General features: G+C 41.1%; 1 protein-coding gene across 3 annotated transcripts; it reads left to right on the top strand.

The window, feature by feature from the left end:
• The first annotated feature begins 931 nt into the window (after window positions 1–931).
• On the top strand, window positions 932–22,797 carry BDH2 (3-hydroxybutyrate dehydrogenase 2). 3 transcript variants are annotated; one of them, XM_059924198.1, is made up of 11 exons: window positions 967–1,016; window positions 3,136–3,244; window positions 4,576–4,667; window positions 5,464–5,569; window positions 7,127–7,223; window positions 8,907–9,015; window positions 14,229–14,289; window positions 15,494–15,607; window positions 19,561–19,619; window positions 20,219–20,311; window positions 22,567–22,797. In XM_059924198.1, exons 3-11 carry the CDS (start codon window positions 4,596–4,598, stop codon window positions 22,618–22,620), a joined length of 765 nt encoding a protein of 254 aa, XP_059780181.1. In that variant the 5' UTR covers window positions 967–1,016; window positions 3,136–3,244; window positions 4,576–4,595; the 3' UTR covers window positions 22,621–22,797. The 3 variants fall into 3 exon arrangements, with proteins under 3 accessions (XP_059780180.1, XP_059780181.1, XP_059780179.1); XM_059924197.1 differs by lacking the exon at window positions 3,136–3,244 and having other exon boundaries at window positions 932–1,016; XM_059924196.1 differs by lacking the exons at window positions 967–1,016; window positions 3,136–3,244 and having other exon boundaries at window positions 4,566–4,667; window positions 5,491–5,569.
• The last annotated feature ends 304 nt before the right edge of the window (window positions 22,798–23,101 follow it).

Raw genomic sequence — 23,101 nt, 5'->3', positions numbered from 1 at the left:
CAACATGGCTGCCATGTCCCTAGGCATCATAGATGCATTCCAGGAGAAAAGAAGGGAAGGAGCAAAAGTCAAAAGCCTTTCAGAGAGGCATCATCTTTTTATCCAAGAAGGAAGCCCTCAGAGATTTCAGCCTATGTTTCATTGGCCAGCTCTAGTAGCAAAGAACGCTAGGAATTTGATAGCTGTTTTCCAGCCTTTATAAAGTAAAAGGCAGGGAAAGTCAGTTGGGTGGGTGTTGAGTGAGCCCTACTTAAATAGCCCATGCACAAAATAGCCTAAACAGTCTCAGCTCAGTTACATACCTGATAAAGTGATGAGTTACTAAGCCTCTAGAGAGGGCTCACAGGATCTAGTCCATCCTTTTTGATCTGATATTTCTGTTCTCTTCAGCCAAACCTGATTTTTTGCTCTTACCCAACAATGCACTTTGAAGTTCCCCAGACTCAACCCCCTCAGTGTACTCAGGATGCCTGCATTCTGCCACTAAGTATATATTAGTGTTAGAATAGACTGCGTGTGCCAAAATAACTACCTATACCTTAAAAAGCACAAGAGAATTTTTATTTCCCTCCCTCTAAACTATCTAGGTCAGGGTCCGGGAAGGAAGGCTCCAGTATCTTCAATGACCTGGGTTCCTTCTATTTTGTTGCTAACTTCCACATGCAATTCCTGGCTCATTCAATCTTTGAGTGCTCCCAGAGCAGCACATAGTAGGTTCTAATAAAAGAGAAGGACTTAGGTTAAATTAGTGAAGGAAATGATTTCAACATTCTAGGTAAGATGCTTTTCTGCTTTTCACCTTCTACGTAATTGGAGTTAACAGTTCTACCTGAGCTCCACTAGATGGCAGCACATTACATATAAAGTATGTGAATGTGCGAATCATTTTCTAAAAACGAGGAACCTGAACTACAAATCCCAACATGCATTAGGGACCTGACCTGTTTTTGCACAAAGGTCTTAAGTTTGTTGCCCGCGCAGTGATCTGGAGGACGCCATCAACTTGCTGCTCTAAAGTAAGATTTCCCAATATATTTTATTTTATTTTAAATAGATTTATTTATTTATTTATTTTTGGCTGCGTTGGGTCTTCGTTGCTGCCCGCGGGCTTTCTCTAGTTGCGGCGAGCGGGGGCTGCTCTTCGTTGCGGTGCGCGGGCTTCTCATTGCCGTGGCCTCTCGTTGCGGAGCACAGGCTCTAGGCGCGCGGGCTTCAATAGTTGTGGTGCGTGGGCTCAGTAGTTGTGGCTCGTGGGCACTAGAGCGCAGGCTCAGTAGTTGTGGCGCACGGACTTAGTTGCTCCGCGGCATGTGGGATCTTCCCCGACTAGAGCTCGAACCTGTGTCCCCTGCATTGGCAGGCGGATTCTTAACCACTGTGCCACCAGGGAAGCCCTCCCAATATATTTTAAATGAAACTTTGGCCGGGGAAAAGGAGAGGTTTTCTTTTCAGATGTTAGTTTTGCACATTACCTTTTTTCAGGATTAAACTTAGCCGTTAGTTCAGGATAAGGATGGGTTTTTAACAAGTTTGAAACTCCCGTAGGTTTTTCAAAATAGCCAAAGGAGAGGATTTTACAGTGGCAAAGTGGACATTGTTTTCCTGGCTCATGAAGAAAGAGTTCCTGAAAATGCTCTGTGTCTCTGCTAATCAAAAATTAACACTTTGAGGGAATTCCCTGGTGGTCCAGTGGTTAGGACTTGGTGCTTTCACTGCTGGGGCCCGGGTTCAATCCCTGGTGGGGGAAATAACAGCACATAAGGCCTACGGCGCGGCAAAAAAACCCTTAACACTTTGATTCCAATGTTTAGAGTAAGAAATCCATCATGTCTGGTTTTCACATTGGATTTATTGAAAGTTGCCTCATTTCACCATTTCAGCCCATGTTTGCACTCATTTTCCCAAACAAATCCGTTTTAATGTAATAGTGCAGTTATATCTAGTAGTAAGGCTTTGGTTCGAAAATCTGGTCCCAGAAAATAGGGCGGACAGCTCGGGGGAGCTTTTCATAGTGAGCAAAACGGCTGCCCTGTGCTTCAGCAGTTGTTTAGTAAGTGCTTCTCTGGGTGTCAAAGCCTCCTAGGGAAACATTTGCAATGTGCCTTCACAGTGTCATGGGCCAAAAGTCACTACTGGCAGTAGTGTAAAATAGCAGCTTTTTAATACATCATGCTCAAGATTGGGGGAGGGTAAAGATTACTGGAGTTTCGACTCTTAACCATGTTTTAAGTAAAAACGTATCACTCGTGTAAGAAGAAAAAAAAAGCTGAAAATTCATTGCATCAGAGTAGGTCAGGCATTGTAAAAGCCCAGCTCTCCGTCAATCAGAGACCATCAGTGAAGTCGTAAGCTAGTCCCTGGAGTAAGCTCTTATAAAAACGCGCTGTTAGTCTGGCCCTCCGAGAAGCTGACTCCGAGAGTTAAACACGCACGGGATTTATTAAGGGAAATGCTGGTGCGAGAGAAAATGAGTAGGGAACTAGGTAAGGCTGGGAGAGCCAGCAGACCACGACGTAAGTCTGCCCGCAAGGGAGGGAGCGAGGGACGCTGAGATGGGCGGTGTGGGCTCATCCTTCACAGCGGCGCGGGAGGGTCCGCAAGGCCGGCGGGAGGAGCTCGATGTGTCCCAGAAATGGGCCTGCCTTAGCGTTCGTGCCGCACCCAGGCACCGGCTGGGAAAGGCCAGGGGGAGGTGGCCTCTGCACAAACTCGCCGATGGGTTTCAGAGCACAGCGCCGGCCTCGTGGTCAGTTACCGGGCACCTGTTCCGCAGGCCCCTGGCGCCGCGTGGGGCTTTAGAACCACAAGGTCTTCTCTTGGACCCTCAATCAGGAGGCCTAGGTTTGAATTCATAGCCGTGAAACACTGGGCAAGCCACGTAATCTCTTTGAAGTCTGTGCACTGGTGACCAGGCCCTATGTCAACTCTTAAACACTTCCCTCACCCACCCCTGCTCTCCGTCCCTGCTGTTTCTCCACTGTCTCTGCACCACTGCCGCCACCTCCGAAGGAAACCCCCTGCTCTCGCCTGCTCACTCCCTCCCCAGGTCTGTTCTCCACTGTGAGCTTTCTAGAATACACATCTGATCATGTCATGCTCTTAAAAACCTCATTGCCCATTGCCCATTGCCCACAGGAGTAACTAGCCCTCAGAAAGGAGAGCTTGCACAAAGGGTGCAGCCTTGAAATCGGGTGAGTGCACATTGGGTACAGCAGAAAGCAAAGTTTGGCTGAAGAGAACAGAGGTAAGTTCAAAAAGAAATGACTGGATTATGTGAGCCCTCCAGGCAAGACTAGCTAGCTACCTGTACTCTTTATCAGGCAGGTAATTGAGCAGACTGATTGTGGACCTTATTTTGTGCATGTGCTGTTTCAGTTAGTTCACTCAACATCCACCCAACTCACGTGCTCACCCGCACCTTTTTACTTTGTAAAGCCTGGAAAACAAACTCAGATTCTTAGCCTCCACTGCTAGAGCTGGCCAATAAAACACTGGCTGGAATTTCTGAGGAAGGCTTACTCCTTGAATAGAAAGGTGAGGCCTCTGAAAGACTTTTGGCTTTTGCTCCTTTCCTTCTTTCTGCCTGGAATGCAGATACGATGTCTTGGGAGAAAGCAGCCATTTTGTGGTTGGTGTGTGGTCAGAGGCACACACTAAGAACAGCAGGGTAAGAGAAGGGACTTGGTTCCTTGCAGACAGCCTCATTTAACCATCATTTGACTCTTCACTACCCCCAACCTCATCACTAGCCATTCCTCTCACTCTGAGATCTACAGTCCAAGCACTGACCAAATATCTTCTGCATATCATATTTCCCCTATGTCAGAATTTCTCAGTCCTCCCTTTTAAAAATTACTGATTGCGTCTGTTAAAGTGTTACTGCTGAATGCTTAAACTTTAAAACAGGATCAGCGGCGTTGTGGGGTAGAATGTTCACATAGCAAAAGAGTCAGGAGACCTGAGTTTGGTTCTGGCTCAGCCGTTGCCCAGTTCTATGACCTTGAGCAGGTCAAATCAGTTCCCTCATCTGTGAAATGGGGGTATTGGACATGATCTGATTTTCCAACTCTTTTTTTTCAATGACTCTCTGAGGCCAACTGTGAAATCTTCCCAAGGGACATGGAAAAAACACAGATGGTTAATAGTGCAGACCCCAATTTACAAGAGAGGAAGCAAGAAGCAGCCCCAAGTAGTAAGGACCCATCCAGTGCCATAGCAGTGTGTGCAGGGAGGGCCAGCGGGGAGGGTGGGTGGTAGTGAGGGGATGCTGCTGTATCAGCACCAGAGGCTGACTTCTCCGGGTACTGAAAAAATCTGAACATGGGTCAAAGTCCGATGTCTGTCTGTCACCAGTTATCACTTCAGTGGTTTTTGCTAAATGTTTTTCATATGCAAAGCTAGGTATTTAGAGTAATCATTCTTGGAGAATGATGGGAATATTCTCAAGTGGTAGGAGTATTTGTACAGAGGTGCTGTCGTCAGGTTCTTAAAGGAGTGCATTGAACCGTTCCTTCTAGACAATACTGCACAAGGCCATGTGCTACAGTGTAAGCCATTAAATACACATGTCTATAGATTAAACTACAGGTTCCATTATGGGTCGACTTGACGGGAAGGTCATCGTCCTGACAGCAGCTGCTCAGGGGATTGGCCGGGCAGCTACCTTAGTAAGTTATTATCTTTTGTTGTTTGCTTACTAACTTTTGAGGTATTGAATTATGTGGATGGGTTCCATGGGTATTTAATTCTGCTCTTTTTTTTTTTTTCTTCTGTTCTGTTTTCTTCTGCTTCTGTTGTCTTAAGTTACAAAAAGAAAAGTGGCTACTCCTAACTCCAGGCAGATAAAGGAATGAATACCTCACATGTGACATCACTGATAACCTTTGACCTGAGAAACTTCTCTCTCTGCCTCAGTTCCTCTGCACCGTAATAAATTTACTGCAGGGACCCTACAGAAGTGCATGGCTTTCTGAAATTATGTCAGTCCAGATATAGAACTCCAGAGTTATGAGACTATCAAGTTACCTTTGCCTTCTGATTTATATCAACTTCTCACACATGAAGCCCCCCACCAGAGCTAATAATGCACTGTTATTAGGAGGAAAAGTGTTGATATAACCCATTTTCTCTTACTATTTGGGGTTTACTCACCTGCTCAGAAATAGAATGCATGCTATCAAATCAAAAAATAATAGTATTTTGAGAGGTGTTTAATAACAGAATCCTAGTTTTTTTTAAAAAAACGTTTATTTGGTATTAAAGGGACAAAGTCGGCTGACAAGCACAATGTATGTCACGTTGTTCTAATTAATGATAAAAATAGTAACAATGGGAAGGATGAGGTGAGACTAGATAGTTTGAAATTCCACCCATTTTATAGGGAAAACAACAGTGAAAATAAGATAAAAGAGAAAGGCTAAATGACTTTCAGTTCATGAGAGCAGTTTAACCATGTAAACAAAGGATGTATTTGTGCATTGTGTCTACCAGGCTTTTGCGAGAGAAGGTGCCAAAGTCATAGCCACGGATATCAATGAGTCCAAACTTCAGGAACTGGAAAAGTACCCAGGTAAGCAACTCCGCAGCTTGAATCTGGGATTCAGAGTCTACAAGGGATTATAAAGCATTAGTACCTACATGTTGAAAGAAAATTCCTTAGCTGTTCAGCTCCACTGGCCTTCTTTTTAGAGCCTGATTCTCTGATATCAAATTTGTATTCTGTGAACCTAGAGACAAAAATCTGTACACTTAAATGTAAACAAAGTATTTAAGCTATATACTTAAAATTTTTAATTTATCCAACATGTCGAAGGATTCAGTAGCTAATTACAAAATCATATGTGAACACTTAACAGTTGTTATGTTAACTTTTGATGACAACTGTGCCCCCCTCCTCTGAGGGCAGCGCTATCCAAGAGAAACATGATGTGAGCCATAGGCATAATTTTAAATTATCTAGTAAAATTTACATTTAAACTTGACATTTAAAATGTTAAAAGAAACAGGTGAAAATTAAGTTTAAGAATATTGGTTTCAATATCATGACCAGAAACCCTAAGAGATTACCCAGATTATTTAGGTGTGTATTACCCCTTACAGCACCACACTGAACCTAACTCCAACACCAGAGGACTTCAGTTTGAGTTACTCTGAAAGAAAGCAGAACAGAGAACTCACCTGGAAATCGACTGTTCCAGCAAAATAGAACAGGTTCCATGATCAAACACAAATCATTTCACTGACCTAGTTAACTGCATTAGACTTACACTGAATTATAATTCCTGTAAGTCAAAGTCAAACTGTTGGAATAGAAAAGCATAGAAGAAAAGAAGTCTTTCTGAAACTCAATTTCAGTCTTGTCTTTCTTTGTTTATAACCTTTTCTTTCTATATCCAAAAGAGAATAATAAACTATATATATATTTTCTTTAAGTATAAAAATAATAACTGCTGCTTTCATTAGAGAATGTTCAGGGATTTTCCGTAGGTAGTGCAGTATGTATCTCTCAGACCCCATGCCAGATCTCTTATGTCTGGCTTTCAAGTATTTCATCCCCTCTTCTGGCCTCTCATTTCTTCTACTTGTAGTTTTGTCCAGAAGTAAGTGATGGCACCCTTGGCCAACAGAGTCATTTCTAAAAAATAATAGAATTAACATAAAGGTAAAGTGCGCAAGTAGAAACAATCCCTTATCCACCGCCCCTGCCCTTCCCCTTCACACAGACAGAATTCAGCACTACTGTAGCACTGACTCAACCTCTGGGGGGAAAGAATGGGCTAAAATGAGCCAACTCTCAGCTATTACTGCTGGCTTACTAAGAAGCATCTGCTGTAGATCATTCATACTTCACTGTGAAGTCTTTACTCAGAAAAGGCCTGTATCATTCATTTCAGAGAATAGAGAGAGAGAGGGAGAAAGAGACATGTTATTGGGTGGTCAAAGTGGGGTGGACTTCAAGATTTTTACTGAGAGTCTTCAGATTGTGAAGACCCTACGAATGGTCAGCAATCCTACAAAGCCCAACTGGACAGATATTGCCGTCTTCACACTTCGAAACAGCTAAATCTTCAAGGCCAACCATTCTCTATAAGTATAGGGAAATAGTGTCCTTTGTTTTATTTTTCAGGTATTCAGACTCGGGTCCTTGATGTCACAAAGAAGAAACAAATTGATCAGTTCGCCAATGACATTGAGAGACTTGATGTTCTCTTTAATGTTGCTGGGTAATTCATAGCTTTTTAATTTCACTCTCCTTACAGAAAGCTTTCTGCAACTTTCACTAAAAGAATTTTGATAATATGGCAAAATTATTCACTGTGAACCATAACATATTCCTTGGGGAATATGGCTAGATTTTGGACAGGATTTTTATTACAAGTAAGACAGCCATAGACATTGACATGGGCTTGGGGCCTAAAGGCAGTTAAGGTCACGCAAGGCAACCAGCACTAACGCTACTGCTCTACCAGGGCTGGTAACAGGCTCATGCCAATGGACTTGTTGCTGTACCAGGACTTATAAAATAAGAAGAAAAACTGTTTTCCAGTAGAGTGCCTTTAAAGTGAAGTATATATACCAGAAGCCAAGTACTCAGTTTATTGAAATGACGATGTTGCCAATTTTTTGGCATATTCTAGTAAGTCCTTTATACCTCCCAAGCTCGGTGTTTCTTACTGGGACAATCAATCCCAGCAAAAGAAGGTTCACGTTGTACCTTTATACACGGCACAAAGAGAATGGCTTAATTAAACTTATTAGGGTGGTACCAAGCTTGCTGAACCATGCATGAATGATGAAAAGCTGGACCTGGAGCAGCTACGTGTAGATACAGCGAGTGCTGGTACCCACTGTCCCTTCTCAGGCATGACAGTAGATGTGAGGAACCAGGAACTCAGTAGATACCTCCTATATCCCACTTTTCTTGTGTAGTGTTACATTTGTACTGCTGCATTGGTAGAAAAATTCTAGAGCCTTCTAATATATTTCTGTGGTTCTTCCCAATCATGATTCAGAGTAAAAAAAAAAAAATCTCAGTTTATCCATAGTTTATCATATGTTACAATGTATGGAAATTAAAGTAACGATTGTGATGATCTAGTTTATAAATAACCTGCTCATTCCTCATATGAGAATATACCCAGAGCCATGAAAAAAACAACTAGCAAAATTAGTTTTTGAGCCTCTGTTAAATTTTCAGCAGTGTAAGGGATACAGAAATAGAGCATGTGGTTCTTTCTGTCATTCAGTTGAACTAGAAATACAGTGGTGCATAGGGATCACAGCCGACAATATGTTATAATTAATTACATAATTTTGGTCTAGGGGACAGTGCAATCAGTTAGGACTCCAGTGTTTAGAAAGCTTCCTTGAGGAAGTGTGACTTCAAAAAGAGGGAAGGTTATTTTAAAGGTTTTGTCCTGTTCTGCGTTGTTTACTCCGTATGTTAGAACTGTACAGTAGGGGTATTACTTTGCTACCCTGAGATGTTGAGACACTTGTTTTCCTTGCAGTTTTGATTTCCCTTGAGAATGTTAAATCTGTGCCACCTGAGGGCGCTCTTGCTCTTGAAATAGGAGTTAAGACAAGCGTCCTGTTCTCATTTGTTTGTTTTTAATGGCAGTGATGTTTCCTGCGCAGCAGGTATAGAGTTTCTTATGTTTGGTGGCTTCTAACTCCTGCCTTCTTTTAAAAGAAGGATTTTGTCTTCAAATAAATTTTTTTAGCTTATGTCGTTGGGAAACTTCCGCACCTAATGTACTCAGTGATACTCTGTTTGAATTGTTAATCTTGCTAAGGGAAAGGACAATGGTCTAAGCCAATAAATGACAATAAAAAGGATAAGGAAATTGAAGTAGAAATTTTTCTAAATGATCATCTTTTTCCCCATTGTTTAATCATACTGGCAGTTTCGTCCATCATGGAACCATCCTGGACTGTGAGGAAAAAGACTGGGACTTCTCAGTGAATCTCAACATCCGCAGCATGTACCTGATGATCAAGGCGTTTCTTCCCAAAGTAAGGTGACCACCACCGCTAGGATAAGTACCACTGGATAAGTAGGTCTCCATACTGGACATCCAGAGAGGATCCCTCCTCTGAAGAGTGATAATAGCTGACATAATGACTAACCTGTATTGAACATTTATATCAAAGCATTTACTAGAAATTAACTCACTTAACTTTCCACTTCATTCATTCAAGGAATATTAAGCACCACGTGCCAGGCTGCTTTCCAGGTGCAGAAGGCACATCAGAGAACTAAACAAAGTCCTTTCTATAAGGGAGGTCCTATTTTGAGGGGCGAGATACGATAATGTGTAATCAAATAAACTCTAACGTGTGTGGTGGTTATAAGTACAGTGAATTTAAAAGAAGCTAGGTTAGGGAATTCCCTGGCAGTCCAGTGGTTAGGACTTAGCACTTTCACTGCGGTGGCCCAGGTTCAGTCCCTGGTTGGGAAACTAAGATCTCACAAGCTGCTCAGCATGGCCAAAAAAAAAAAAAAAAAAAAGAAGCTAGGCTATCAGTGAGGTCTAGCAGGAGGGCCTCATTAATAAGGTGAAATTTTCATAGAGGTCCCAATGAAGTGAGCAAGCTGACCATTCAAGTATCTGGGAAGAGGGTTCCAGGGATTGGAACAGCAAGGGGGCATGTGGGACCAAAGCAGTCCGATGAGGTAGGTACTATCACAGCCACTGTGCAGAAGGATGAAACTGGGAGGTTAGATAACTCGCCCAAGGTCATGTAACTAGCAAGTGGTTAGAGCCAGGATTTGAACCCTTGAAGTTGGGCCCCTTCTTGAATGTCAGCATCTTGGCCCCCCCATCTCAAGGTGGATGTACCCCATTGCTTTTCTGTACCCCGAGTATTCTCCTTGCACTCCTGCTTTTAGCTGAGCCACAGAGGTACCAGAGAGGTGAGAGACAGTGTGTGCTAAGGAGACAGTATTCCTCCTGAGTCTGCTACCCTTGAATTTGCCAGCCTTCACACAACTCCTGACTGTTTTTCATTTTATTTTACAAACAAGCATTAAGTGCCTTTTGATGGAAAGCACCACACTAGGTTCTCTGGGGGAGGGGGGGGGTATAAGTATGAAAAACATTGACTTCAAATGATCTTATAAGCCAGTAGTAGCAGACAACACAGGCTCAGACAATGAACGAGGTTGACTTTGTACAGAACCAGCTCAGTTCAAGGTTGTAAGCTGAACCCTAGTGAAATGCAGAAGAGCCATGCTTCTCTTCCATCCCACCTGGATTAGATAACTGACATACTGAATGCTGCCCAACCCAGGGCAGGAGAAGAGTTTTTTGATGGCAAGGCAGGGCAGATACTTTGCTCTGGACATTCAGCCTAATGTCAAGAAGGATACAGATGAATGCTAAAAGGAAAATTAGAGAAATTGACCTAGTAACTAAAAAAAACTAAATTTGTTTTAATCTACTTGTTTAGCCCCTAGAAGGAATCTTTGGGTTGGCTCATGGAATGTTGAACTAGCAAATTTTTAAAAAATATAAATTGCCTTTTTTTTGCTTATTTGGAGTTCATGAGAATCTGTTATTTGGAACTTAAATGTATTTTTTGAAGACTAATCCTTAGCATAGGATATGAGGAAAAGCAGAGGCTGTGGTAAAAGAGGAAAGCTCAGGTCAAATGAATAAGACTTACACATACATGAGACTCATTTGTAGTACTGAATGCTTGACAAATATCAGGGAAGGACATAGGTGTGAGATACAGTGGAGCTGAAATTTAAACTTGTTAAGTGTTAACTTTTAAAATATCAAACATTAACTTGCAAATTAGTGAGTTTGTCTATGATTTAAAGCATCTTAACAATAATCCATATGAGCCAATGAAACTCATCTGTAAGAAATCCTAAGAGTTATTAATGACTGGGATGAGGAGTCAGAATGAGTTGGTGCCACTTGTTAAAGTGACCCTAACCGACCTCACCTGGGATTTTGGAATCTGGCTTTGGAAGACCTTGGGGACAGCCTGAGCTGTGCCCCTAAGTTCGCCACAGGACCTGGGAGATGGCACCTGTGCTCTCTCGGTGTCTATTTCTTCTATTTAAAATGAGGGTGATAGATTACACAATCCTTTCCAGCCCTAATTATGTTCATTAACCATGACGCACATATACCAGATAGAACTTTCCAGGGGAAGCCAGGATTTAGAGTCTAGGCAGATTTGAAAGGTCAGATGGTCAAAACATAGGAACACTTGTAGGAATTTTTTGTTCATGGATAAGCATACAGAAAACCATTCCAAGACTGGAAGAGCAGTCAGAAGGCAGAGAACAAATTAAAAATACTGTGAAAAGAGGTCAGTGTAGAATCCAAGGTCCACCAGAAGAGAGGATCCATTACAACAAGGGTTCAGGGAGGTCTTGGATATTTGGGTGTTCTCCTCCTTTGCTATATCTTAGAAGAGTCTCTCGCACGTAGAGCTGCTTAGCAAACATTTGCTGGATGAAGAAATGAATCTAGGTTGTCAGTCCAGGTGGAGGTCAGGCATGGAATCACTGAAGACCCAAGAAGCCAAGGTCTGCCAGGTTTAGGAGCTGGGCTCTGGTCAGTGGGGGCAGAAGAGCTGCGTCACAGTAGGACTAACTAGATGCAGCTAGAGGGAATCTTCCGAGCTCTTTGTAGCATCTGCCTGAGCTTCTGAGAGATCAATCCTAGACAGCATTACTACATCCAGGCACTTCACTTTATTGTTGTACCTGCCAGAGAGGGCTGTTGCATGCAGAGCCAAGAAGAGCATTCACACCATGACAGCAGGTGCTGAGCTGGTGTTGCGAAGGCAGCACAGAAGGACGCAAGGACTGTGGGCTCTAGAATCAGCGGCTAAACCTGGGCTGAATGGACAGTCCAAGTGTTAGGGGGCAGCACCAGCACCTCCCAGGTGACTGTTTTCTAAAGTTCTGCCTGAGGATTTTATTGCATTTCAGAAGATTGGAGACTGAACTTATTTAATAGCCCATCTTTATATATTAAATTGGGCTACATGTATTCCATATGTATTAAAAATGGGTTGTATATATTATCAATTATACCTCAGTGAAACTGGGAAAATAAATTAATTAAAATGGGTTATGTTATTTGCTAAACTGGATAAGAAAGAATAATTTTAAGGCTTAGTTTTCAACACTGGTATGTTTTACTAATTTTCCTGGTCTTTTTTTTATGAGGACCCCATTTCATTATGATCCTCTTTATTATATAGACAAACAAGTTGGGTTCAATATCTTCTTTCCCTGCCATCTTCTGGATTTCACTGGGTCACCTCAGCCTCTTCTTTTATCCTTTTAATCCATTCAACATAATACCTTAGAGTTGTTTTAGACATTCTGCTCTTAGGTATGATTAGTAGCTAAGTATCAAAACAGAAAGTAAGAATACTATTAGGAAAAATAGAATCTTGGCAAACTCATCCCTGGATCATCCAGTTATTCACCTTCTCCATTCCTACACCTCCCTGAAAGCTGCTGGATAAACTCACCCCAGCAGAAGTGATTTTTCTCTTGGACCCTTTACACTGCCTACTGAGACTCCTCCCTCTTAGAAGCTCTTTCTTTACTTGATTTTCATGACAGAGCATATCCTGGTTCTCCTTCCTCTGTTCTCCATCTCCCCCAGCACTTATTTCAACTCTTCACCACCTCCTCCTTGTTCTGTATGGTCATCCCCGCAGCCTCTGATTTCAGTAAGTTAGTGCCCACGAGGCAGGAATTCTCTCCAACTCTTGCTTCTTCCCCCGAAACATTGATGGGTGGATACCCATGCCCTTGCATATACCTATATCATCTTGAAAACATACATACATAGTTTAATTAAATATAAGTTCATCCGAAAACATTTTTTAATTCATAGCAGCTTTTTTCAGTGATGTATTTGTTTAGGTCTGGGGCAGAGCTCAGCAATCTGCACTTTAGCCTAGCACCTCAAGAGGTTTTGATTCCCTGAAATGTATTGACTGGCTGCTGTGTACCCTGTCTAGGAGGGCAGAACAGCCACAGACCCTCCTCTTAAGACTTTCACACTTTCCGTGCGGGATTCTGAAGGACGTATTCTTAGGAAACGCTGCCGGAGACGGGGAGCGGCCCTCACTGCGTGTAACCATGTACCAAGTCCTGCTCATGTACCTCAGCTGTCTCCGCCCCTGTTACCCACAGACATTTCTGCTCGCTGCTTTCATTACTCCTTTCCTGAATCCCTGCATCGGCTTCCAGTGCTCTCCTCTACAAGATGCCAGAGTAATCTGTAATCTTCGAACCTGAACATGCCACTCCCCCTCTGCATTAAACCCCTCATTGTCTCCACCGAATTGCCTTCAGGGTAAAGCCAAAATTCCTAAATTTAGCCCCGCTGGCCTCTGCAGCTTTATTCCTCCCACATTCTGTCTTCCAGCCAGACCCATCCCTTCTTCCCACTTCCGTGGGAAGAGAATACCCTTCTCTTTTATTTTTCTGATTAACGCTCTAGCTTTCGAAACATCAGCCCTCCTCTGAGTGCTCTACAGCCTGATCCCTTCTTTCCACGTCCGCCCCCTCCCCAGTGACAGTCTTTCCTGTTGCTGGATGCAGGTTATATCAGCCACTTCAATCAGACTGGCAGCTCTATAGGCAGGCAGGGACTGAGTCATTTCTCTTTGAATCTCCTGGACCTACCACTGTACCTGACCACAGTAGGTATTCAACTATATGTTGAATATGTGATGAATGGAGACAGAGTTTTCCATCAGGAACATACAGTAACATTAACGTTCTTTAGCCTTTCATTCAGCTCAGAGTTCCTTCTTGGTCTTGCTGATGCTTTTGTGCCGCAGGAAGGCAGTAAACCCCTGGGAAATGTTGCTGCCAATGTGTACACAAGCCATCAATTCCCAGCAATGATTGGGTGAGACCATTAAGACTGCTTAACAGGGAATTCCCTGGTGGTCCAGTGGTTGGGACTCTGTGATTTTACTGCCAAAGGCCCGGGTTCAATCCCTGGTCAAGGAACTAAGATCTCACAAGCTGTGTAGCATGACCAGAAAAAGAAAAAATAAAATAAAATCCGTTAAAAAAAAAAAAAAGACTGCTTAACATGCTTAACAGTGCTTAATGTTAACAGCTAATGAGATGGTCCTGCAAACCATAAGTAAATGCACATCTTTTAAAGAGGTAGTATTTTTAGCCTGCAGAATAGCATCTTTTTTTGGTCTTGGTTTTGTTTTGGCAGATGCTTGCTCAGAGATCTGGCAACATTATCAACATGTCCTCTGTGGCATCGAGCATCAAAGGTAGGTGTGTCTTCCTCTGGGCATGATGACACACGTACTCACACACCTTCAAGAGCTAAGGGTTTGGGGAACAAGCATAGCAGAGATCATAAAACCCACACATAACTTCAAAACTGCTTTTTTAAAAATTGCTCTAAAGTTTCTTAAGTACCAGTCCTTTTGCCTTAGATGTGAACCAGTCATAAAGTTAAATACAAGTTGGTTTGCTTTGCTCTCCCTTTTATTCCTTCTAATGGATATGGAAATGAAGATCAAACTGGGAGAAGGAAACATTTATACATTTAATTAATCAAAAAAGATGTATTAAACACCCACTAGATGTCCCTGACCCCAAAGAATTCACAGTCTAAAAGGCGGAGAGAGTCAGGCAAATGCGCGTCTTCTGCAGTGTGATAGGATTATAACAGAGCTTTGTACAAAGTGCTGTTACAATAGCAGGGACATAACTCTGCCTGTGGATTGGGGGAGTGCTTCACAAAGACATTTGATCCAGCCCTAAATGAGAAGTCAAGTTGAAGGGCCAGATTGCAGTGCAAAAGTGGAGATGATGGACAATGGCACAGTCTGGCACAGATGGATTTCGAGTTGAAAATGAAGTAGTTACTGCTGAGATAACATTCCTTCTCTTAGCAAGGATGTACACAGTAAGCCTGCACAGGAGAGGAATGCAAAGAAGTGCCTAAGCCTCTGGGTTTGTTTGGGTTGTGTTTTGTTTTGCTTTTTGCTTTACCCTAAATTTCTTTTTTCTACCAACTGATGATGAAAAACTAAAGCCACTGCTGTCACTTAGGTGCAGCATCTCAACACCGAAGTCTCAACTGAATTGTGCCAATAATGATATTATATTCCCAGATTCAGAAACTAGCTCTATTAAAGGAGAAAATCTGATATCGATTTTTAGAAAGGGTGCAGGGACTTCCCTGGTGGTCCAATGGTTAAGACTTTGCCTTCCAATGCAGGGGGTGCGGGTTCGATCCCTGGTCGGGGAGCTCAGATCCCACATGCCTCGAGGCCAAACAACCAAAACACAAAACAGAAGCAATATTGTAACAAATTCAATAAAGACTCTTTAAAATGGTCCACATCAAAATAAAACAATCTTAAAAATGGTGGAGTGTGAGGAAGCATGACAATGGTCTCCTGCTTCCTAAAGTTGACTGTGTTTTTTTATTCCTTCAACTGTTGAACTTCCCTTCATTCTCAGGAGTTGTGAACAGGTGTGTGTACAGCACAACCAAGGCGGCTGTGATTGGTCTCACAAAGTCTGTTGCTGCAGACTTCATCCAGCAGGGTATCCGGTGCAACTGTGTGTGTCCAGGTGAGTTGGGCACTGTGGGACTATGAACTTGTCCTTTCTGGCCTCCCGGCTGCCACTGTGAAAAGTATCTATGTAAGCTTGTTTACCACATGTTGTATTGTCATTGGGAAAAGCTCCAAAGAAAAAAGAGTCCAGGCTTATGAAGATAACAGTCCAACGGTAAGTTGGGAAAAAGATCCTAAGTCATTAGGAATAACCCACAGATGTGTTAAAAGACAAAATTCAGCCAAGTAAATTTGAAGATCTAATTGGCTTTATTCAACGATTCATGAATCAAGTGGCATCCCATCTAGCAGCTAGAAGGATGCTCCAGGGAGTCATATACAAAAATGGAAGGTTTTCATAGAAAGAAGGGTGGGGCAAGGAGGTCATTGGCAAAAGAAAAGAAAAGGTTATTCTGGGCTGGGACTTCTTTTTTAAGGGGGAGGGGATGGCACAGGTTTTATACTACAGGTTGCCTCTTCTTCCTCTAGGGGGATAGAGAGGGGCCACAGGGGCCCAATTACCTCACTGGTGCTGACCAGAAAATTCCAGACTGGTTGATTAAGATTACATTTCTGGTAAAGGTTGAAACTGCAATTAGGTTAGGCATTAAATGTAGGTTTGGTATCATGGGCTTTAGCACAAGTGATGCCATTTTGATTTAACAGATGCAAAAGCTTTAAATGCTACTTGTGTGGATGGGGACAATTCCAAACCCTGTGGTTGAGAGACATAACTGGCCAGGGCTTGGTGTTTTGGAAGCAAGCCCAGGATGGCCTCGTCAGGGGAAAGTTGAAACGTAGACCATGCTCACAGGACGGCAGGAAGAAAGAGGAGCCTCCCAGACACAGGGAGACACTGAGTCATGTCCATCACCTGGGGCGGCCCATAAACAAAAAGGAGGGATTAATACCTTCCTTTATGCTGTAAACAGGGGGGTCAGCAAACTGTGACCTGCAGGCCAGATCCGGCCTCCCACCTGTTTTGTAAACACAGTTTTATTGGAGTACATCCACACCCAGTTTGCTTTTATATTGGTTAAGTTTGCTTTCATGCTAGTCAGAGTTGAGTAGTTATAACAGACCAAATGGTTCTCAAAGCTAAAAATATTTCCTGTCTGGCTTTTGACCAAAAAGTATGCTGGCCCCTCATATAAAGGAAAGGAGAAAAGCAGAACTTACTGTGAGTAGAAAGGACATTTATGTTCACACTATACTGTAGTCTATTAAGTGTGCAATAGCATTGTGTCTAAAAAAACAATGTACATACCTTAATTCAAAAATATTTTATTGCTAAAAAATGCTGACCATCATCTGAGCCTTCAGGGAGTCATAATCCTTTCGCAGAAGTCACATCAAAGATCACTGATCACAGATCCCCATAACAAATATAATAGTAATGAAAAAGTTTGAAATATTGCGAGAATTACCAAATGTGGCACAGAGACATGAAGTGAGCAAATAAATGCTGTTGGAAAAATGGTGCCGATAGACTTGCTCGAAGAAGCATTGCACAGCCCTGAAATTTGTAAAACAAATGTAGTATCTGTGAAGCTCAGCAAGGCAAAGTAGAGTAAAATGAGGTCTGCCTAAGAAGAATGATCAACTTCCTCTCTGAAAAGAAATTCAGTACTGCATGTCCAGCATCAAGGTTTCTCTTAGTAGTTCACAACCGGTATTGTGGGTTTGGGGAGGAGAAGCAATTCACAGTTACCTGTGGGACCTTTCAAAACCTGAGGGGCATGCTGGCATTTGGAGAAGGAGTTGATAGGGAACACTGTGTGTAGTTTGGAAAGCGCCACTGGAAATTCTGATGTAATTCATCATGGTCTCCCCTCGGGTTGAAAACCACTGACTTATTAAAGGGGTACACTACTAAATAACCTTCAAGGGACAGAATTTCCATGACTGAGGTGTTCTGTTTAATTTTTCTTGGACTAGAAAGGTAAACATAGGTAACACCAAGAAAGAGGAGGTTACAGGAGAGAGAGTTTCACTGGGTTTTAGCATACACATTGGTGATACTTGAGTCTAGCTATTCTTGGTGCCATTTTCCCAGTGGAATAAATGGCAAAATGATTTGGAACATGTGGTTGTTTTGCAGCTGGACTTTTCAGAAGATTGGAAAATATATTCTCCCACTCTCTGGAACAAGGAACTAGCTGTGACTCACTGAGCCAGTCACAGAAGAAAATGTGACAAGGAATGAGTGTGTCTGGGATGGTGCTGATAGTATAGTCACAACACTTCAACACCAGCCTGGTGTGGACAGTGGCATGGTGTGTCAGTCTGTGCCAGGGACACAGCAGAGTCAGGTGACAGTGGAATTAAGTGCGAGGCACAGGCTTGCTACACAGTTTTCATGTAATAGTCATTAATACCGGCCATATGTAAGATTCGGTGAGCATTTGCCTCAGCGGGAGGAAGCTGTTAAAGATTTAAGGATTTTGAGGAGAGCATGAAGTGAATGCTTAAGGTGCCTTGAACACACTGTTGGTAGAATCGTGGACTTTAAGGAGGCTATTGATGAGGCAAGGGAGGAAAATATCACCAGAAATTGGATACAAAGAGATTTTTGCTTTGTGGTTTAAGAAATTTCATCAACACTGTTGCCTGCGGTAACTGTGGAGGGTAGAAAACGTTCCTGATGAACCAGGTGATGTAGCCAAGGCAACTCCCACCCGGCCTGTTGAAAGTGCCGCCTACTTACAGTGAAATGTGAGAGCACAGAGACAAGCTAAGGAAAGGGCTGTTAAACAAAAAGGAGCCAGGATTTGCAGATTTCAAAGGTTCCCAGTCTCTCCAGAGAAATGGCAAATGATAATAAAATTAAGAAATGGTTTCCGAGGTGGGGAGGATAATAAATTGGAAGATTGGGACTGACATATACACACCACTATATATAAAATAGATAACTAATAAGGACCTACTGTATAGCACAGGGAAATCTACTCAATACTCTGTAATGACCTATATGGGATAGGAATCTGAAAAAGAGTAGATATATGTATATGTGTAAAGACTTACTTTGCTGTACACCTGAAACTAACACAACATTGTAAATCAACTATACCCCAATAAAAAATTTTTTAAAAAAAGAAAGAAATGATTTCCAAGCAAACATCAAATCTATGGCACACCCAGGAGCATAGTCTAAGGATGGAGCTGAGAGTATGACTGTGAAATCACTTGCTATGACCTTAGGTCTCCGGGAGTACGGTCAGCAGAAGAAAGCCCTCTGAAGAGAATTTGCAGATCACAGAAGTTAACAGAAATGTATGGGAAATTGCTCTGTAAGGAATGTGAACTAAGTGGGATTTAAAATTTTTTAGTGTCATTATTATTTTTCTTGTTTTTAAGTAAAATAAAGTTATATTTTTTTGATGAGAAATATGAAACAATGGTTAAAACAGGAATTTAAAACCAATGAAAATAGGCAAGATAATGAGGAAAATTAAGAGCCACCTAAGTTATCAAGGACTATGATGGGCGTGGAGTTGTCCCTGAGAATCCCCCCAGAGTGAACCTGACAGCAGAGAATGTTTTTGAGATCATTAGGTAGTCTGGGTCCTTATACTGATATAGTGCTTGTATGATTTTATCTATAATACATCTCAGGGTTGTTGCAAGGATTAACTGAGATAATACCTATAACAGTGCTTAAGATCCATAAAGTATCATGTCAATGTGATGTGACTAAAGTATGTCCTGGGAATGCTGGGTGTCATTTTTTGCCTAATATACTTCACAAAGAAGTATAGTCTGTGTTTTTGAAAATCATAGAAATTTATTAAAGAATTTATGAGCCTATTAAATAAAAAGCAGGCAGGTAGAGGTGAAATGGTCACTCCAAGTCATGGAGAAGGCTTTCACTGATCGTTGTATCATATGGAAAGGAAGTTTAAAATTTAATCATCAATTTCTTTTTCAGTCTAAGTAAGTAACCAAGCTGAATGCCCTCCTTTGATTTAGGAACGGTTGATACCCCATCTCTGCAGGAAAGAATACAAGCCAGACCAAATCCTGAAGAGGTATATCTGCTATTTTAAATGTGTTTAAATCCTCTGGTTAAAAAAAAAAAAAAAAAAAATGCCCCTTCCTTACCTAGATTAGACAAATTCATAGAGACAGAAAGTAGAAGGGTGGTTGCCAGGGGCTGGGGGAGAGGGAGTGGGGAGTTATAGTTTAATGGGTATAGAGTTTCAGTTTTTCGAGATGAAAAGAATTGTGGAGATTTGTTGCACAATAATATGAATGGACTTAACACTGCTGAACTGTACACTTCAAATTGGTTAAGATGGTAAATTTTATATTATGTGCATTTTACCACATTTTCAAAAAATATGAAAATGCCCTCTTCTTTAATATTATCTTTCTGGTCTGTCACAGTCTCTGTAGGTTTTAGTATAAAACAAATAGTTTGAGTAGATTGGGAGTCACCATAGTCCTGTTTGGTCCACAATTAATGATATTAATGATATTCTCCTGTATCTTGTATCATGTATAATTAATCAAGGCAACAAGCCAGTGGTACCTTTGTAGATTCCTCTTGCCTTTGACCTTCTGAAGGTGTTGCAGGTGAGCTACTTCAGCTCACATCACTGATGTCCGGTATGGTTTCCGGTTACAGGCACTGAGCGATTTCCTAAAGAGACAGAAAACAGGAAGATTTGCAACTGCAGAAGAAATAGCCCTGCTCTGCGTGTACCTGGCCTCTGATGAAGTAAGCACTGTTCTTCCCAGGGGGTTCATTATCCTCAATCACATTTGGCCACAATTTGCTCATCAAAATAGTATGATTTAGGGAGTGATGGCATGTAGGTGCTAAGATGCTGCTTTTACAAGATAGGAATGAGTTCTGATTTAATTTGCTCATAGAAAGGCCACTTTGATCTGAGCCACCAACTCTTCCTCATTCAACTTTACATGTCACTGAATCTGATAGCAAATGAAGTGGTGGAGGATTGAAAAAAATTAAATTGCTCAATTTTATAATTACTTTCAAAAATTACAATTTGGGAAACCATTTGTAAATTTGATTTGTAAATCAAACCAGTGAACCTCCAAAATTATGAGAGCTTCAGGTGAAATGGGGAAAGGGTTAACCAGATTTGCATCCAGGAGACACAGAATTAGCATCTGGTGTTTTCAGTTTTACTGGTGACTTGTTTAGAACAATACCAGTACCTCTTTTTTTTCCCTATGAATTTTTACCTATTTATCATCATGTATGGAAATTCCTAATTCTGTCTCTTTCCACTTTGCACCTATTTAGTAATTAGTTTTTTCCTTAATGGCTACTGTATATTTTTTAATGGCAAACAGCTGTGGAAGCAGAAACTCTTTCATAAGAAATATTTCTTATAAGGTATAAAGCACAAGGACATCCCCTCTGTTTTATGTCTGTGAATAGTACACGAGCAGGGAACTAACTGTAAGAGAGAAGAGAGAAGGAAAGGGGAATAGGCGGGAGTGAGGAGGTGTGTTACTGATCACTTAGCTCCTCTTCAGTGTAACTTGGTGCACACCAGGTAGTGGTGAATGTGACAGATACAGAGGTTGAAATGTTTTAGTGACAGAGCAGTTACTACTTCTCAGAACTATTAACAACAGTTGTTCATAGCTGAGAAAATGACTAGGCAGATTATGAATGACTGAGTACATTAACCTTTCTGATTTCTTTGAATCTGTATCTTCACAAGAGCTCATTTGATTTGTGGGTACTGCTGATAAGCTAAATGGCCCTGGCTTAGCCAGAGCTTAGGTTACCAAATATTAGGGAATGTTCTGGCTTGAAATGTGCAACAAAAGGACCTTTGTCCTTTTAGAAAGATCCAGAAGAGTCCATATGTAAAACAGAAAGCTTGCCTTCTTAAAAAAACTTGGAGAAATTGGGGTTGTTTCTTGGTAGAGTGTCCAGTAACCCCCTAGTTTATCTACTTTATACGATCAGTCTTCATATATTGAATTTTATTTTTTTTAATTTTTATTGGACTATAGTTGATTTACAATGTTGTGTTAGTTTCAGGTGTACAGCAAAGTGAATCAGTTATACGTATACATATATCCACTCTTTTTTAGATTCTTTTCCCATATAGGCCATTACAGAGTATTGAGTAGAGTTCCCTGTGCTATACAATATATATTGAACTTTAAAACACTCTGTACTCCTGTTATGATGTCTTTCCTTCCAGCCTCTTCCATTGTCGCAGGCTTTAGGTGAATTTAAAACTAGGAACACAAATTTGAGTCTATTATCCATGTTTAAGTTAAAACATTTTTAAACCTCTACCACAAGAATCACTTCAGCTTTCTTTGGAAAATGAAAAATTCTATGGGGAAAAAAATCAGAAATTTTTAAACTCCTTTAGTTTTGTACAGATTTGTATGTCTGAAACTAGTATAGAATTTTTTTTTTGGTTAATAGATTATAATAATTATTACTCATATAAATTTTAAAAAGACATTTAGTGTGCTTCAGTTCCTGGAATTACCCATGTATATTGATTAACTAAATATACATCTTTTTTAAAAAATTCTGTTTGGTAATTGACATTACCACTTTGTTACTGACACACTTGATTATGTTCAAAGGTTTATCAGTGGCATAAAACTCAGCTAGTTAGAATACTTCTGAGTTTCAAAATGAAAATGTGCTGTTTTAGCCTATACTTTATCCTAATTCGGGGAATGGCTCTATATCACAAAATTTCTTAATTTTCTGATTCTGAGTCCAGACACTCTTAGAATGATGTGACATGTGCTCAAACACCAGCCAGAGGCCAGTCAGATCCAGATCACAAGAACACTCAGCAGTTTTAAATCATCTGAAATTTAATTCAGATTTTCCTAATTTCTAGTTGTTAAAAGTGTGGTTTGCTGGTACTATGAGGATAAACTGTTTAGCTATCTCAGTCAGGAAAACTGAAGAAACACAACCTGGTTAATTGTTCTATCTCCTTGTGTTTATCACTGCAGTCTGCCTATGTAACAGGTAATCCTATTATCATTGATGGAGGCTGGAGCTTGTGATTTCAGGATCTCCTTGCTGGGAAGGCAGACCGTTCCTGTCTACAGTGAACCTGCTTATGAAGAAAACTCACCCATCCTCTCTTTCCTATTAATGGCATATTAATGAAAACAAGACCTTTTTGATGATGTCATTGTTCACAAGAGTCTGATCCTTTAAATATATTCATCTCTTTCTAATCTCTTCTGAAATCATTGTAGATAGGTGAGATAATGAACTCACTGCAAAAAGAACATTTTAAGAATAAATCTCAATTTCTAAGTATATAAAATTAAAATGTGAATATGAAGAAAAAAGGAAGTTTTTTTTTTTTAAGAAAAAAGCTATTCATTTCTATTTTACTTTTATTTTGCAGTATTCAAATATTTTTCTACGATTCTGCATTGGTCTGTATGTGGGTACTAATTTAAAAATTTTACACGGTTATAAGTGAACACCAAAGGTATAAAGGAGTTTGGCTTCAGTAACTTACACTTAAAGGAG

This window comes from Balaenoptera ricei, chromosome 5 (genome assembly GCF_028023285.1).
Source record: "Balaenoptera ricei isolate mBalRic1 chromosome 5, mBalRic1.hap2, whole genome shotgun sequence".
Classification (NCBI taxonomy): domain Eukaryota; kingdom Metazoa; phylum Chordata; class Mammalia; order Artiodactyla; family Balaenopteridae; genus Balaenoptera; species Balaenoptera ricei.
The sequence above is the reverse complement of the archived record's forward strand: the minus strand, read 5'-3'. Positions and strand labels throughout refer to the sequence as shown.

What these genes read in the sequence shown, in the direction of transcription:
- BDH2 (XM_059924197.1), top strand. Translation starts at nt 4,596, where the DNA reads ATGGGTCGACTTGACGGGAAGGTCATCGTCCTGACAGCAGCTGCTCAG. An exon ending in GGAACTGGAAAAGTACCCAG is followed by an intron (nt 5,570 to 7,126) that starts GTAAGCAACTCC and finishes TTTATTTTTCAG; the next exon opens with GTATTCAGACTCGGGTCCTT. An exon ending in GTGCAACTGTGTGTGTCCAG is followed by an intron (nt 15,608 to 19,560) that starts GTGAGTTGGGCA and finishes CCTTTGATTTAG; the next exon opens with GAACGGTTGATACCCCATCT.